The sequence below is a fragment of the Curcuma longa genome, chromosome 11 (assembly GCF_044706935.1).
Source record: "Curcuma longa cultivar G26 ecotype Majalengka, Jawa Barat chromosome 11, ITB_CL_G26_1.1, whole genome shotgun sequence".
Lineage (NCBI taxonomy): Eukaryota > Viridiplantae > Streptophyta > Magnoliopsida > Zingiberales > Zingiberaceae > Curcuma > Curcuma longa.
In genome coordinates, this window is record NC_133871.1 from 14328788 (window position 1) to 14342946 (window position 14159).

Sequence of the window (14159 nt, forward strand, 5' to 3'; positions counted from 1 at the left end):
GCGAGCATAAATTTATATATATTTCAGAGATAATATATAAAGATAAAGATAAATGATTTTATAAAAGTTTTGAAGAAAGATATTGCAAAAAAAAAACACAAAAAAATGGACGATGAAGATGAACGCATATATTGATTTGTTTTTTAGAAGATACAAATTAAGGGTTAAGATCAATGCAATATTTGAGTCCATGTCGTGGCAGAAAGTCCACGTAATTAATGGTCCAATTAGTTGAGTAATTAATTGAGTAAAGGAATATTAGCTGGAAAGCAAGCGAAAGGAAGCAACAACCACGTCAATGTTGACTACGACACGCTCCGACGGCCTCTTCTCATCTAATCTCATCTCGGCGTCCCTTGGATCTCTCTTCCCCAATCCCTAGGTGCTTCTTCCTCGAAGACGGCTCCTTCCCCTCCTCGTCTCCCTCCCCCCTTACTTTCCCTTCTACAGCAGCCGGTCGTGTTCGTCAGGGGAAGCTTAGTTTGTACAGGCAATCAAATTCATTCCTTTTGTGTTCTTGCGGTCAAAGGTGAGGACTTTAGTTCAGTGGTTCAGTGATTGATCATCGGTGGTCAAAGTTGGGAAGGTTGATGCTATGCCTTTGTTCTAAAGTCGTGTTCTGTGATACCCTAATTTCTTTGTGACCTTTGATAATTGTTTTCTAATGTTGCCCTTCTGTCTTCTGAGTTTATGAATCTTTATCATTTTTTTTTTGAATGGAAACTTCTTATCAGTTCTTTTGTTCGATTCGTGTGCGAACCACCTCTTGGCCGGTTTCATAGGTGAGTACGTAGTTGACAAGCGCGAATTCTTATATTGTATTAGCAATGGCAAATAAAAGTATGAGCGGTTGATTATGAGAGGGAAGGTGGAAGCACAATTGTTGTTTCCCCCTCTTCTCTCTTTCTTTCGCGATACGTCTGTCTAGCAAATTTCTCTCTCTTGATAGCCAGATATCCGTTTTTCCATAGTATACTACTGAAGTCAACTTCAAAATTTTCATGATTTCGTTTACTTCCCGTCTGCTTTGTTATTAGATTGCAATGGCTAGTAAATTTCTCTGAAGAAAGTTGTTAGGATTTTGTTTCTATATTTGTAGACTGTAGAAGAAGTGTGTTAAATCGGAGTGAAATGCAAATGCTATTTGGTTCACTTCATCTAGTCTGATCTTGTAGGTAGTTAATCCGTGCAATCAAGTATTTTCATCTACCGGCAGAAGAATAAAGACGTCATTAATCAACCTTAACCAAGAGATTACTGGAAATGGGTTCTGAAGGGCCTTCAGTAGTAGTTGTTCACGTCACTGGATTTAAGAAATTTCATGGTGTGTCTGAGAATCCCACTGAAACTATTATCAGAAACCTGAAGGGGTTTATTCAAAAGAAAGGATTACCTGAAGGTCTTGTTCTTCATAGTTGTAATGTTCTTGAAACAGCAGGAGAGGGTGCACTTCCAGAACTTCTGAATTTTTTTCAGCATGCTGTGTCTTGTAAAGTTAATGAAAGTGTGAATAGGGAGCAAACCATCTTGGTAAATTACATTCTCCTTTTTTTAGAGAAAATAAGGCAATTTGAATTTTCATACTTAGTTATTATTTTTTAAACTGAAGTACTTGTGTTATTGTTATTCAAAATGAGATTTCAATGCTTTTGGTAGATATATATATCTGGTTAAGGAATATAATATGCATGTTATGTTTTCTTGGATTCAAAATTTTTACCAAACAGAGGCAAAGTTATACATCTTTCTTTTGCACATTACTGAATGCCTATTTTTGTAATTGTACACTACTAAAATTATCAACGTAATCCACTTGTACATGTGTGTTTTATTGAATTGACAGTCTGGGGAATTCCACTTGGAAGTCAAAGATATGATGGATTGTCACTTTTAGCACCAGTTAGCTATGAAACATGACCTCTTTTAGTATTAGATCAGTTAATTTAACATTTTTTTAGTTTCGCAAACAATTTCGGTTAGTAGGATAGCTAAGTACAGGTTGCTTGTTCTCTATCCTTGGGTTATACAGTTACACATTTAAATCAGCATGTATCTTATGATCAAAGCCATGATCTTGACAAGAAAGTCAAGACTCACAAGATAACCAAGATCTAACTTTGATCAGGTTGCTGTATATATATATATCTATTTTATTTGATAATTCATGTAATTTTTATTGGCTTATTAATAACCCAAAACTTTCTGATTTTTACACAAAGAAACTGGTGGTTGTTCAATATATAAGTAGTATGTAATTGTGTTTGTTATGAAGTGAATCAACTCAAGTAAGATATGGAACCTAAATTTTTTCTCCTACATTACAAAGTTGACCTGGATGCAGAAGGATATTCACTTCTTTTTCAACTAACTCTCTCTTTTCCACAAGTTAATATGTATATGGAATGTAATTATATGTTGTGAAGCAAACCAACTAAAAGATGACTTGAAACATAGAACTTTGCTACTAATTACATTGTTTAGCTAGATGTAATTGAGCTCACTTTTGTTATTCAGATAAGTCTTATCTCTCTCACACATGCACTCTCTAGATGCAAAATGTTCATCTTTATGATTTGGTATCTGTTTTCAGTATGCCTTCTGAAATGCATTATTATTTGCATCAGCTGCATCTTGGAGTAAATAGTGGTGCTACAAGGTTCGCTATTGAGAATCAAGCAGTCAATGAAGCTACTTTTCGCTGTCAAGATGAGAAGGGATGGAAACCTCAGGTTATATGTGCCATACCCTTTTGATGATTATCTTTTATTTGTTATTATACTTTTAAAACTCTTCCATAAAGAGAAAGAATGGCCTTTTAACATTAACTTTGCAGAGAGTTCCAGTTGTACCTTCTGATGGAAGCATCTCAACAGTTCGAGAGGTATTCGACGACTATAGTTCTTAGTATGATTACTTTTGACTAACTGTTTTAGTTAAGTGTTTGTTTTAAAATTTACATTTTCTTTTTCTTAAAGAAATATTATTAGATCATTCTGATGTTTGAAGCGCCTCTAATAATACCAAAAAAAATTCCATTATTTTATTGTATGAATCCATCATCAATGTAATAGTTTCTTTCAATGTGAATGTACCTACATCAATATGTGTGATGTCTTCATGAGCCCATGCAACCAATTGAGGATAAAACAAGTTGATTTTTGCATTATGTTTGAACAATTTGGTTGATTAATTTGATGAATAATATCTGTTTGAATGAGTCAAGTGGGGAAATTTTTTTGTGGATAGGTATACCATCTTATCTATTTGCCTATGTAGAAAGAAGTCTTTGTCACCTCAAGCTGGTTTAAAATCCTATTTTATTGCAAATATATTCAACTCTATTACGAATCTTTAGATCTTCCACTCAACAGTTATGATAGTAAGGTATTTTAGCTTTCCAGCTAATCTTCGGTACTTTCCTGATTCATAATAATATCCTTGCATTAGTCAGGAATTTGGTCCATGGGAGTTGTCAACTGACTTAGCTCATTTATACTGAATGGGTGTCTACTGTGACGAAATAGGATTCGGAATTACAATCCAATAGTTACATACAACTATATGTTGGGTTGCAAAGGTGCAAACATAGTCCCACATCTAAAACACATGGAAAAGATCATGGGTTTAAAAGGATGGAAGATATCTCCATTGACTTGAGGCCTTTTGGGGAGAGCCCAAGAACAAAACCATGAGGGCTTAGGCCCAAAGTGGACAATATCATGTCATTGTGGAGATACAAACATCCTTGGGGACCCTACAATTGGTATCAGAGCGAGGCCGCTCTTCACCGGACTAACCACCGGATGAGCCATGATCCGGATCTAACCATGTGGGTTGAACCTTAAAAACAAAGGAAGTGGGGGCTCCCGTGTTTGAATCAAGAGGACCAGACACCGGGCAGGAAGTCCTAGTAGGTCGGGTAGACCGAGGGGCATGAAGTCCTGGTTGCGGCTGGGCAGGAAGTCCTAGTAGGTCAGGTAGACCGAGGGGCAGGAAGTCCTGGTTGCGGCTGGGCAGGAAGTCCTAGTAGGTCAGGGTGGACCGAGGGGCAGGAAGTCCTGGTGGGTCGAGGATTCAGACATCAAACGGAGGCTTTCCGTTTGAGGGGGGGCCTGTGGTCCTTTATTTGAGGGGGGGATTGTTGGGTTGCAAAGGTGCAAACATAGTCCCACATCTAAAACACATGGAAAAGATCATGGGTTTAAAAGGATGGAAGATATCTCCATTGACTTGAGGCCTTTTGGGGAGAGCCCAAGAACAAAACCATGAGGGCTTAGGCCCAAAGTGGACAATATCATGTCATTGTGGAGATACAAACATCCTTGGGGACCCTACACTATATATAGATAACTGGGGTTAATATGGGCCTTAACCCTAATATGTATATGGGCTTTAACATCTACCAGTCTTTATCATGTAAATTTTCAGCATGTACAGGTAGGATATTGTTGTGACTTTTTCATAAGACTATAGCTAGACACTTTTATATCTAGGTTTTGGCATCTCAGCTCTTGTAGCATAAAACTCAAAGATTGGGTTGGGTTGTAAAGAAAAGCAAGGAGAGGAACAAAAATATGCTGAAATAGAAAACAACTTAAAATTGAGATAGGAAATTAAAGGAGTATGCTAAGTTTGTGGTTAATTCAATGAATTGATTTTTTTTAACAATGTTGAGAAAATTTGAGGGAAACATTAAGATGGATGGACAAAAAATTTGTGAGTTTAGAACCATGGCTTTATCAGCAGGATAAGATTTTTAAAGAATCTAAGAATGATTAAAATGTATAAGAGCTTCTAAGGCTTATTTATTTATGTGTGATTGCTATGCACGTGTAGTTGTAAGACCAATGATCCGGTAGAGATTATGGTGTTGCTTTTATGGGCTATCAAACATTTTCCGTAATTAAGACTTAGCATGTGCAGTTACTTGGTGCAGCATAGAATAGCATTGGTAGGAAAGAAAAAACAATAATTATATTAGCAAGCGATGGTCTGTTGTAGATTTGGTAGGAAGAGAGCTAAGAGGATAAAGGCAACTTCAAAGAAGAGCTACAGGTGTTCTAGTTAGGATAATTGAATCAATTAGGATGTAATTGGATATAGTTAAAGAAAAAGAAGAATAAAATTTAAATGGATGCAGTATAATTACAGATATGAGCACTGCACTTCGTTGAATGGCAAGACAATTTTCATGTAGTCAACAAAGATTTCGGACTCAACTTTCTATTTCCCTCTTTCCTTGCCTGCACAATATAGCTCCCAACTTTTTCCTTATATTTAGTTAAATTCAGATTACAATTCTCACTAATTATCCAGATAGTCTTAACTTCTTGAGAAAACAGAGGTGTCAGCTAGCTTAATGGTAAGTGTCTATTGTTGAGGTCATGGTGCCATTCCTGCCTTCACCATGGTGGTTATCCCTCCAGTATATGCACAAAAAAATAAGAATTACTAAAATGTCATACTTTCATTTTACAAAAATGCAGGGGGTCTCCATGACCACGGAGCACACGTGGAATTTTGGCTTCTCTTTTCTGATATTTGGGCATACATAGAAGTTAGGATGATAACTTATAATAAATGATTTACTGTGGCCAAGTGTGACCTGCCTTTTCTATCTGTTTTTTTTTTTTAACTTTGAACTCAACATTTGATTCTGTAGTAATTTTGCAAGACATCATATATTTTTCTAACCGGTAAGCTTGAATATAAATTATCTCAGCTTTGAAACTGTGCTTTCTAATCCTCCTTAGCAACCAAATAAAGAAGCCCATACTTAGATTTTAATTAAACAAATAGTGGGTCAAACTTTATCTGTTAACAAACATTCATGATCTCATAGATAATTAACTCAGAGCTTCCTTTTCCTCAAGTTTTTCTCATTCTTCATTTTGATCATGATTGATTATTTTTGTAGGTAATCAGATTGACTTTTAACGTCTTCCCCTGTGATTGTTGCAGACTACTCTTCCCGTCAATGAAATAGTCAAGGCCTTGTCAAACATGGGATATGACGTTATGCCTTCCGATGATGCTGGTCGATTCGTATGCAATTTCGTGTACTATCATTCTCTCAGGTTTGCAGAACAAAATGGAATGAAGTCACTGTTTGTCCATGTTCCTCTCTTCTTGGCAATAGATGAGGAAACCCAGATGGAGTTTGTTGCTTCCCTCTTGAAGGTGCTTGCCTCGCTGAACTAGTGGTGTCACTACTATTTGAAACCTTTTGGCACGTCAAAGTGATTTGAACAGTTATCTCGAATGGCCGTGCCAAATAAATAAGATAAATCCTAGGGGCTTGAATTGCTGGGTGGCTTTGTTCTGTGAATATGAAAATATCGTATGAAATCCATGAACGCTCAGAAGATGTGTAAGGTTATGGCCGTGTTCATGGTATGTTCTTGCTGTTAAGACATGAACCATGCATTCCTGCAATAAATCTTCTTAAAAAGAGTTTGCCAAGTGGTACGCAATTCTCTTTGACTTCATTCCTCGTGTATTTTTAATTCTCTAGTATACTCTTTCAAACTGAAACGAAGGACGTGAAATGTGGTCTTGCAAAAGTACGATTCTTCTTTGTTTGAAGCTGATGGGGGAAGAAGAATCGAATGGCATTAGGGCGAGCCAAACTCAAACCTTGTTTAGTCGAAACAAATGCTTAAAAATAGCACACTTGCAAAACTCAGCCGACTAATCCATCATTGACAGACTATAGGACGACCAATTGACCAGATCAATGTTGATCAATTTCTAACACCTAACGATTAAAGAATTTGGATTGAAACAACTCGAGTATAATTATACAGGACTCAAGATTACAACTTTTAAACTACAAAATCTAACACAACAAATTAAAAAACAGAGTACAACGTAATCCGAACTCCAGTTGCATGCAGCCCCGTCGCTAAACTGACACTTCATCAATTAGAAATTGTTAATTCACCATGTCACAGTTTTCATTCCATAGAATTAGTTAAGTCCTCAATTGCCGTCTCCGATCCTCATGTCAAATAACTCCTGATGAATCCTTAATTCAGATGCTAGCCAACTCACCAACCTCGGTGGAGTACATCATCTTAGATCTAAACGAGTGGATGCGGCTTTAAACTGCTCTGTCAAACAACTTATAATAATCCCGCGAATGCACTTTGTTTCCTAGCATGTTCTGGTATCAACTTCGCTGCCACCTCTAATGGTACGTCCTTTAATTCTAATTAACAAGAAAAAAGCATATTAATATCTGTTGTAACTAAGAGATGGTTGTCAATATAGGATTTGCAAAAACTCACCATGAGGCTTGAAGTTAAAGAGGGGAGGGAGAAAACGGCCATTCAGCAAGCGAGCATTTGGTTCCCGGAGCTCGTCAAAGAATGGATGAACTAGTGCCTCTAACTGTACCAAAGTAAAGAACTCAGCAGATGCACAAGCCATAGTATCTAATGCAAATAAAAGCAATGGCTAAACTTACAGCAGTGCATCTCAGGTTTGGAGAGTACTGTAGAAGTCTAGATACAAGATCGACAGCTTCAGGAGGCATTCGTTTATGGAAGATCTGATTAAAGATAATGCGTTTAGAATAGGAAAATAAGAGGGAAATGTTCGGTAAATGGGGAATCCAGTGTGAAAATATGCGGGAAGAGACTGTTGTCACCTTGTGCCAAGGGTGTGCCTTTATCTGCGGGAATCTAAATTCTGTGTAATTAGGATTCATGCATCTAATTTCTTCTCTTGTTGGGGTACCTAAAACCTGGAGAACAATTAAATACAAATATTGAACTGAAGGATAGTAGTATATTACAAAAGTAAGGCCAGAAACTAATTATGCACCTTAATTATTTCAACCAGCTGGTCAACTCCGTTTTCACCAGGGAATATAGGCTGTTTGGATGATAAATCAATTCATTTAATAACTGTACAAACAAGTTATGCAATATTCATATGAATACTATCATAAATACCTGTCCTAGCAATAGTTCAGCAAGAACACAACCAGCAGACCAGATGTCAATTGCTGTAGTATACTCAGTTGCCCCAAAAATAAGCTCTGGAGCTCTGTAGTACCGAGAACAGATGTATGATATGTTTGGTTCCCCTTTCACCTATGAGGAGTGCATGATAAAATCAGTGTTCAAGTTACTGAAATATGGAGAATCTGCAGTGCAATTATAGCCATGAAAGAATTACCAAGACTTTTGCGCTACCGAAGTCACATAGTTTCAGCTGATGAGTATGGGGATTGACCTGATTCAGAATGAGTAGCATAGATTAAAAAAGAGCATCACTTCTAAGTATCAATGGTTCAAATATATTATACTGATAGTAGATGTTTAGTTATAAGAAACAAAAAAAATATTGTAGCCAGTTAATGGATCCATTTAAAAAAAAAACTTTCACAAATATTCATTCAAAAACTTGAAATAAAAAGAAAAGAAGCCTGGTACTGTTTTCATGTATTTAAGTGGTTATGAATCAAACAAAAAGGCAGAGAACAAAACATGGATTAAAGGATTAGTACACACCAGGAGATTTTGGGGTTTAATGTCTCTGTGGCACACCCCAATACTACCATGAATGTATGCCAGTGCTCTACACATCTGTAAAACAGATTAAAGAAAAAGAGATTATATCACCAGAAGTTCAGCACCTAAAACTAGATATGACGGCAATACTTTCAGCAGTCATTTGATTTCTACTGTATCAAGTATCAATCAAACAGTAAAAACATGTCCTATCAGTTCAAGCTTACCTGGTACATATAGAGCTTCACATATATTAGTGGCATACGTTGATTCATCTTGTTGTAGTGTTTGATGACTCTATGAAGTGTCTCCGGTACATATTCAAGTACCAAATTGAGATACAGTTCATCCTTCTCAGTTGTTGAAAAGAAGCAATGCTTCAAAGAGATAACATTCGGGTGATCGAGAAGGCGCATAGTCTGTAGCTCCCGATTTTTGTACCTCTTATCTTGGAGAACCTTTTTTATAGCTACAGTTTCACCTGTCTCCAAGCATTTGGCCTAAGTGAATGGGGGGAAAACAAAGATTAGAAAAGCTCAAAATTCATAATTCTTAGAATGACCAAGAAAGCCAGAGGTATATGGGTAATGTTAGGTTTAAGAAGCACTAACTTGGAAAACAACTCCAAATGAGCCATGACCCACAACACGCTCAGCCATGTAACTTATTTTCTGCAATCAAATTTTGAAGTTAGTGGAATATGTAAATAGTTCAAAAAGAATGAGATTTCAAAACTTGGAAAAAAAATGGAAAACAGATATGGATAAAGAGACTTCAAAACTTTTAATTCCTTCTATTGCATCCAGGCTACTTTCTATAAGAGTAAATATAGATTTGGAACTTTAGAGAGAGAAATTCCAAAAAATATTTCACCACTAATTTTTGTGCTCATATTTTACCTGCTTTGGATTACCATTTTTCCCATTGATAGAAGTGACAATTATATGACCTGCTTCTGTCCCATTTCCATCAACAACTGTAGCTTCTGCTTCCTGGAAAATATCAAAAATTAGATTAGGCATGATACCTTTTGTTTACTGTCTTAATATTGCAAAGGTAATTTCTTTTAACATAAGTGTGTTGACCAATAAATAGTACAAATTACTAAAACCACATTACTTATCAAATACCTTATCATCCCTTATTTTCATATCCTTCATCTCCTCTGGGAGACTATCAACGCCAACATTAGAGCCCTTTGATTTTTCCAAACCAGAAGATGGAACCATGTTCATAGAAGCCATCTACCCACAAGCATCCGATGACTCTAATCACAATGTATCTAAAAGACTTCTTTTTCAGAATGAAGTGAAAGCTTACCTGTTGGAAAACATATGAAGAATCTCAGAAAAGCCAAACAGACAGGAATAACTGAATATTAGATCACAATATATCTACATCATTGCGTCTAATTGCTCTAAAGGAATATTAAGAAATATTTCAACCAAATGAAGTTTAGAAAAGACATCGAATGGAAAAGATTATGTGCAAGTTAAGAAATCCAAGAGGGAGTCTAATGGAATCCAAGATGCTAAGATACTTTGGTGAACATTTTGGTATTTAAGCATACTTAAGAAATATCTTACTTACCAATGACAAACTAAATTGAAATTTTACCTCTCAATTTTTCCCTCGCTACCTCCTTTTCATGTGCTTTTTAACATCCATCTCAGTAGCATTATCCTAAATTTTACTTTAGTCGTATCATGGTACATATAGGCACGAGGAACAAGAAACACATAGCTGTCTCGATAAACCAAGAAGCCTTTCATATGAACCCATTGATTAATCTGAACGCTGTTATGTAAAAAGAGGAGAAAAAAACACACAACTAAAGCTCCACAAGGAATGCTATCTCAACTCCCTATCTTACCGAGCCTATGCGCAAAACTAACACCTCCTAAGGCATGGAATCCTTCCAAGCATGGATAAAAATAATCCTCAACTCTTAACCTTTCAGGAAAGGATAGGCATCGACCGCTTTGTTTGCTTAGAGCAAACCAAAACTAGAATAATGACTGAAGAACCAGTAGATTCAAAGTCTCACAAACTTCAAGTAAATAAAGGACGCATTTTTCCTTACCTAAGATATCCAAAGATCCACGCTCGATTTGTTTCACACGACAAAGCGCAAAGAATACCAATTTCCTCTCCGTTTCATGAAATCTCTCATACAAAACCACTCTAATCGCAAGAGAAGATAAACTAGCTATGTACTGTAGAAAATTTCAGATATGGAAAAGGTCCAAAACGATCATTCTCAGCATGAAAAGAACACAACTAGCACATACCAAACCAGTCGGAGAACGAAGCCACAGGCGCAATTTCAAAAGAAAAGAGGCAAATGAAGACCAAAGTCCAGATTCACTCTACTCCAGACAATCTCCTCCTCCTCCTCCTGGCGCTATATCCTCCCTCAGACCAGACCAGATCACGGACGGAGGGCTTTATTTAATCTTCCCTTCTCTTCCCCCGATGGCAGTCAAAGGCAAAGACAGCCTCTTCTTTGACCGTTCAAACTCAATTCCAACCCATCTCATACTTTATTATTTTTATCATTTAATTAATTGCTCGGCTTGCTTTTCCTCAACATTGACCGGTAAACAACCGGTCCACAACCCAGGAATATTCCATCCGGACCGGACTCGCTCACGTGAAACTACCAAATTACCCTCACTTTCTCCACGAATTCACAAGCCCGAAGCCCGAAAATATTAAAGCAGGGGTATATTCGTAAACTCCGATCGACAAGACGAAATGATTGGCTTCGACTCGCCAACAACTTGTCGCTCGCTGGACGTCGTTGCATTATTGCGCCTCTGACATCGTGCCAGACCAGAATTACTCAATTTAATACCTAAACTTTTATTCATCGATCTCATGGCTGACGTGATTGCGAAGTAGGTGAGAATTCCGAGTAACGTGAACCTGAGTCGTCGATAAACAGGGGTGGCATCGCGTGGAGATAAGCTCGGAATTTTAAATGCGCGGGAAATTAGCGCCGGCTCGATAGGACCGGCTCAAAATTTGCAGCCGTGGAACACGATTGATCGACCGAGTCGTTGTGGGGGTGCGACGGGCCTGCAATCTATTTTTCATATTTCCTTGCTAAAATATCTAACTTTTACAATTGGTCAAACAAGGCACGTGTTCGCCCAACAATTGAGAAAGTTAGTCACGAGAATCTAATAAAATAAATCCATAAACACCATATTTGGTCATAAAGAATCTCTCTTATGACTCAATTGGCACTGTCGATTTGGGCACTAGCAATAAGATTACTTATGTCCTGGCGTTCTTAAATGCCGAACAGAAAAATTCTGTTTTTTTTTGAATAAATATTTGCGTGTCTAATAACAGAGAATCCAAGAAACATTGTCATAAATACTATAGTAATGGCTATTCAATTATGAACGTACCTATATTTCGAATTACGATTAATTATCGCAAGGTAGACACCGAGCTGTGCCGTGCATTGCACGGCCATATTTGCGGGCCCAAGCTGTTTCGTATCGAGTCAATTTGTAGGCCCAGACACAGCAGAATTCTCAATCAGAAGCTAACTTGGGCTCGAGCCGCATCCAACTCCGGCCCATTGTCAGCTCGGTTTCGAGTGGCCGTCTCCGATTGGTTGCTCAGAGAAAAAAATCACAAGTCGATGGTGCAGTAGTAATTCCTCGCATGCATCCACACACTCAATATTTTAATTATGCAGGTACATTTCCAGTCAAAGACATTACATATCAAACGTACACATGCAGCGAAATTAAAGAAGACTTATTTTATATAGATAATAATAAGGAAGGATCGATGATCAAGTGGCAGTGGTTTGGATTTGAGTGAAGCGTAGGTAGCCTTTCTTGGATGGCAAATCCTTGACCTCGAAGCCCTGGGGGAACATGCGCTTGGCCTCCTCGTCGGAGACGCGGGGCGAGATGACGACCGGATCCCCGGGCTTCCAGTTCACGGGCGTGGCCACCATGTACTTGGCCGCCAGCTGCAGCGACTGCACCACCCGCACCACTTCCTCCATGCTCCGCCCCGTCGACGCCGGATACAGCATGCTGGCCTTCACCTTCTTGTCCGGCCCCACTATGTGCAGCGCCCGCGAGGGCAGCGACTTCCCCTCCGCGTCCTTCTCCTCCGGGTCCACCATGTTCAGCTGCTTGATCGACTCCCTCTTCGGGTCCGCCGCGATCGGATACCGCACGTGGCTTCCCGGCTAAATTGACAACGTCAACTACTTTTTCATTTTCTGGACGTACGCCGGCCGGCGGGCAAAGCATGGAATTAATTAAGCTTATCAAAAAAGAATGTGTAAAAAAGCACCGTGAATGCCTCGACGTCCTTGAGCCATTCCTTGTGGGACTCTACGTCGTCGCATGAGAAACCAAGCAGCTTCACGCCATTCTTCTGGAACTCCGGCATGCACTTCGCCATCCCACCCAGCTCCGTCGTGCACACCGGCGTGAAGTCAGCTGATCGATATATGGATGTGCGAAACTTAACCAAAAAAAAGGGGCAAACTTTTGTATAACAATCAATAGGAACACTGATTAATCACCAGGGTGCGAGAAGATGATGCAGAAGCTGTCTCCGACGTAGTCGTGGATCTTGATTTTGCCATGGGTTGTCTCGAGCTCCAAGTCCGGAATGGTGTCGCCGATGGTGAGCCCCGGCATCGTTGATATGGAGGGGCTGACGGGCGCGATCTGCCTACTGCCTACTAAAGTAGACGCCTCGATGGCCTTGGTGGATCAGCAGACGTACTTACTTGCTAGGTGAGGACGCAGCTGCTCTCGTCGGCTTAAGAAGACGAAGGAATCCGGCGCATGCAGACCACGTGGAGATGGATTTGATAACCGCGCTAGCGACGTGTCGATAACGTTCACCGTCATAAAGTTTCGTAGTTGGACTGGGTTATCTTGCTTCTCGAAGGTATAAAAACAGTTTTCAAATATTTCAAAATTTTATTTTTATAATTAACTTATATATTTAAATTTCATGTAGTTTAAACTTTTATATTTCTTAATTATATTTTAGATTAAATCGAACTGAATAATATTATCGTATGTTCAAAATTTCATGTAGTGGGTTATATATGCTATGTTTGGTATTGTCAAATGGAAGAGTTCAATTTTTTTCCTTGTAATACATGAGCTATTTCGATTAAGATTAAGGTGAAGTTAGCGAGCCCTCTGAATTTCGTGTATAACTTTAAAAAATAATTGAAATTATACGGTCATTAAAACAGTCTTAAATGGAATCTATAAAAATATATTTGATTTTGGATAATTAGGATTATAAGATTTAATATAATTAATGGTGACTTCTCTCTCATCACTCTCTCTCTATATATATATTTCAATTATTATAATTCCGTGATAAATTTTTAATTTTAGATTTCTCATGGGATATAAACGATAGAAGTCCAATTTCTGATAATTTAATAGAAAGTACCATAATTAAAATTAAAATTTGATATTTATTAAAATAAAATCAATTAAAAGCGTGTCTGAGTTCATATAGAAGAATAAATAAAATCCTAGCAGTAGTTTTAAATGTCTTCATTAAATTGTTTCTAAAATGATCAAAATTTTTATAACTTATTTAACAAATGGATAAATATGGTTTTAGAAT

General features: G+C 37.9%; 3 protein-coding genes across 3 annotated transcripts; 1 reads left to right on the forward strand and 2 right to left on the reverse strand.

Moving 5' to 3' along the window:
- Positions 1-305: 305 nt before the first annotated feature.
- LOC141837772 (uncharacterized) lies at positions 306-6488 on the forward strand. The gene is made up of 5 exons (XM_074725144.1): positions 306-529; positions 1176-1530; positions 2625-2729; positions 2834-2881; positions 5962-6488. The coding sequence occupies exons 2-5, from the start codon at positions 1264-1266 to the stop codon at positions 6199-6201; spliced, it is 660 nt and encodes a 219-aa protein (XP_074581245.1). The 5' UTR covers positions 306-529; positions 1176-1263; the 3' UTR covers positions 6202-6488.
- A 276-nt stretch (positions 6489-6764) lies between these two features.
- On the reverse strand, positions 6765-11004 carry LOC141837769 (shaggy-related protein kinase alpha-like). The gene is made up of 13 exons (XM_074725140.1): positions 10811-11004; positions 9650-9839; positions 9419-9511; positions 9131-9190; positions 8747-9019; positions 8520-8594; positions 8185-8241; positions 7959-8099; positions 7828-7878; positions 7652-7747; positions 7469-7552; positions 7290-7392; positions 6765-7210 (listed from the first exon to the last, which is right to left on the reverse strand). The coding sequence occupies exons 2-13, from the start codon at positions 9761-9763 to the stop codon at positions 7125-7127; spliced, it is 1233 nt and encodes a 410-aa protein (XP_074581241.1). The 5' UTR covers positions 9764-9839; positions 10811-11004; the 3' UTR covers positions 6765-7124.
- Positions 11005-12239: 1235 nt separating this feature from the next.
- On the reverse strand, positions 12240-13308 carry LOC141837771 (1-Cys peroxiredoxin PER1). Its single transcript, XM_074725143.1, has 3 exons — positions 13084-13308; positions 12849-12997; positions 12240-12741 (listed from the first exon to the last, which is right to left on the reverse strand). Exons 1-3 carry the CDS (start codon positions 13199-13201, stop codon positions 12334-12336), a joined length of 675 nt encoding a protein of 224 aa, XP_074581244.1. The 5' UTR covers positions 13202-13308; the 3' UTR covers positions 12240-12333.
- Positions 13309-14159: the final 851 nt, after the last annotated feature.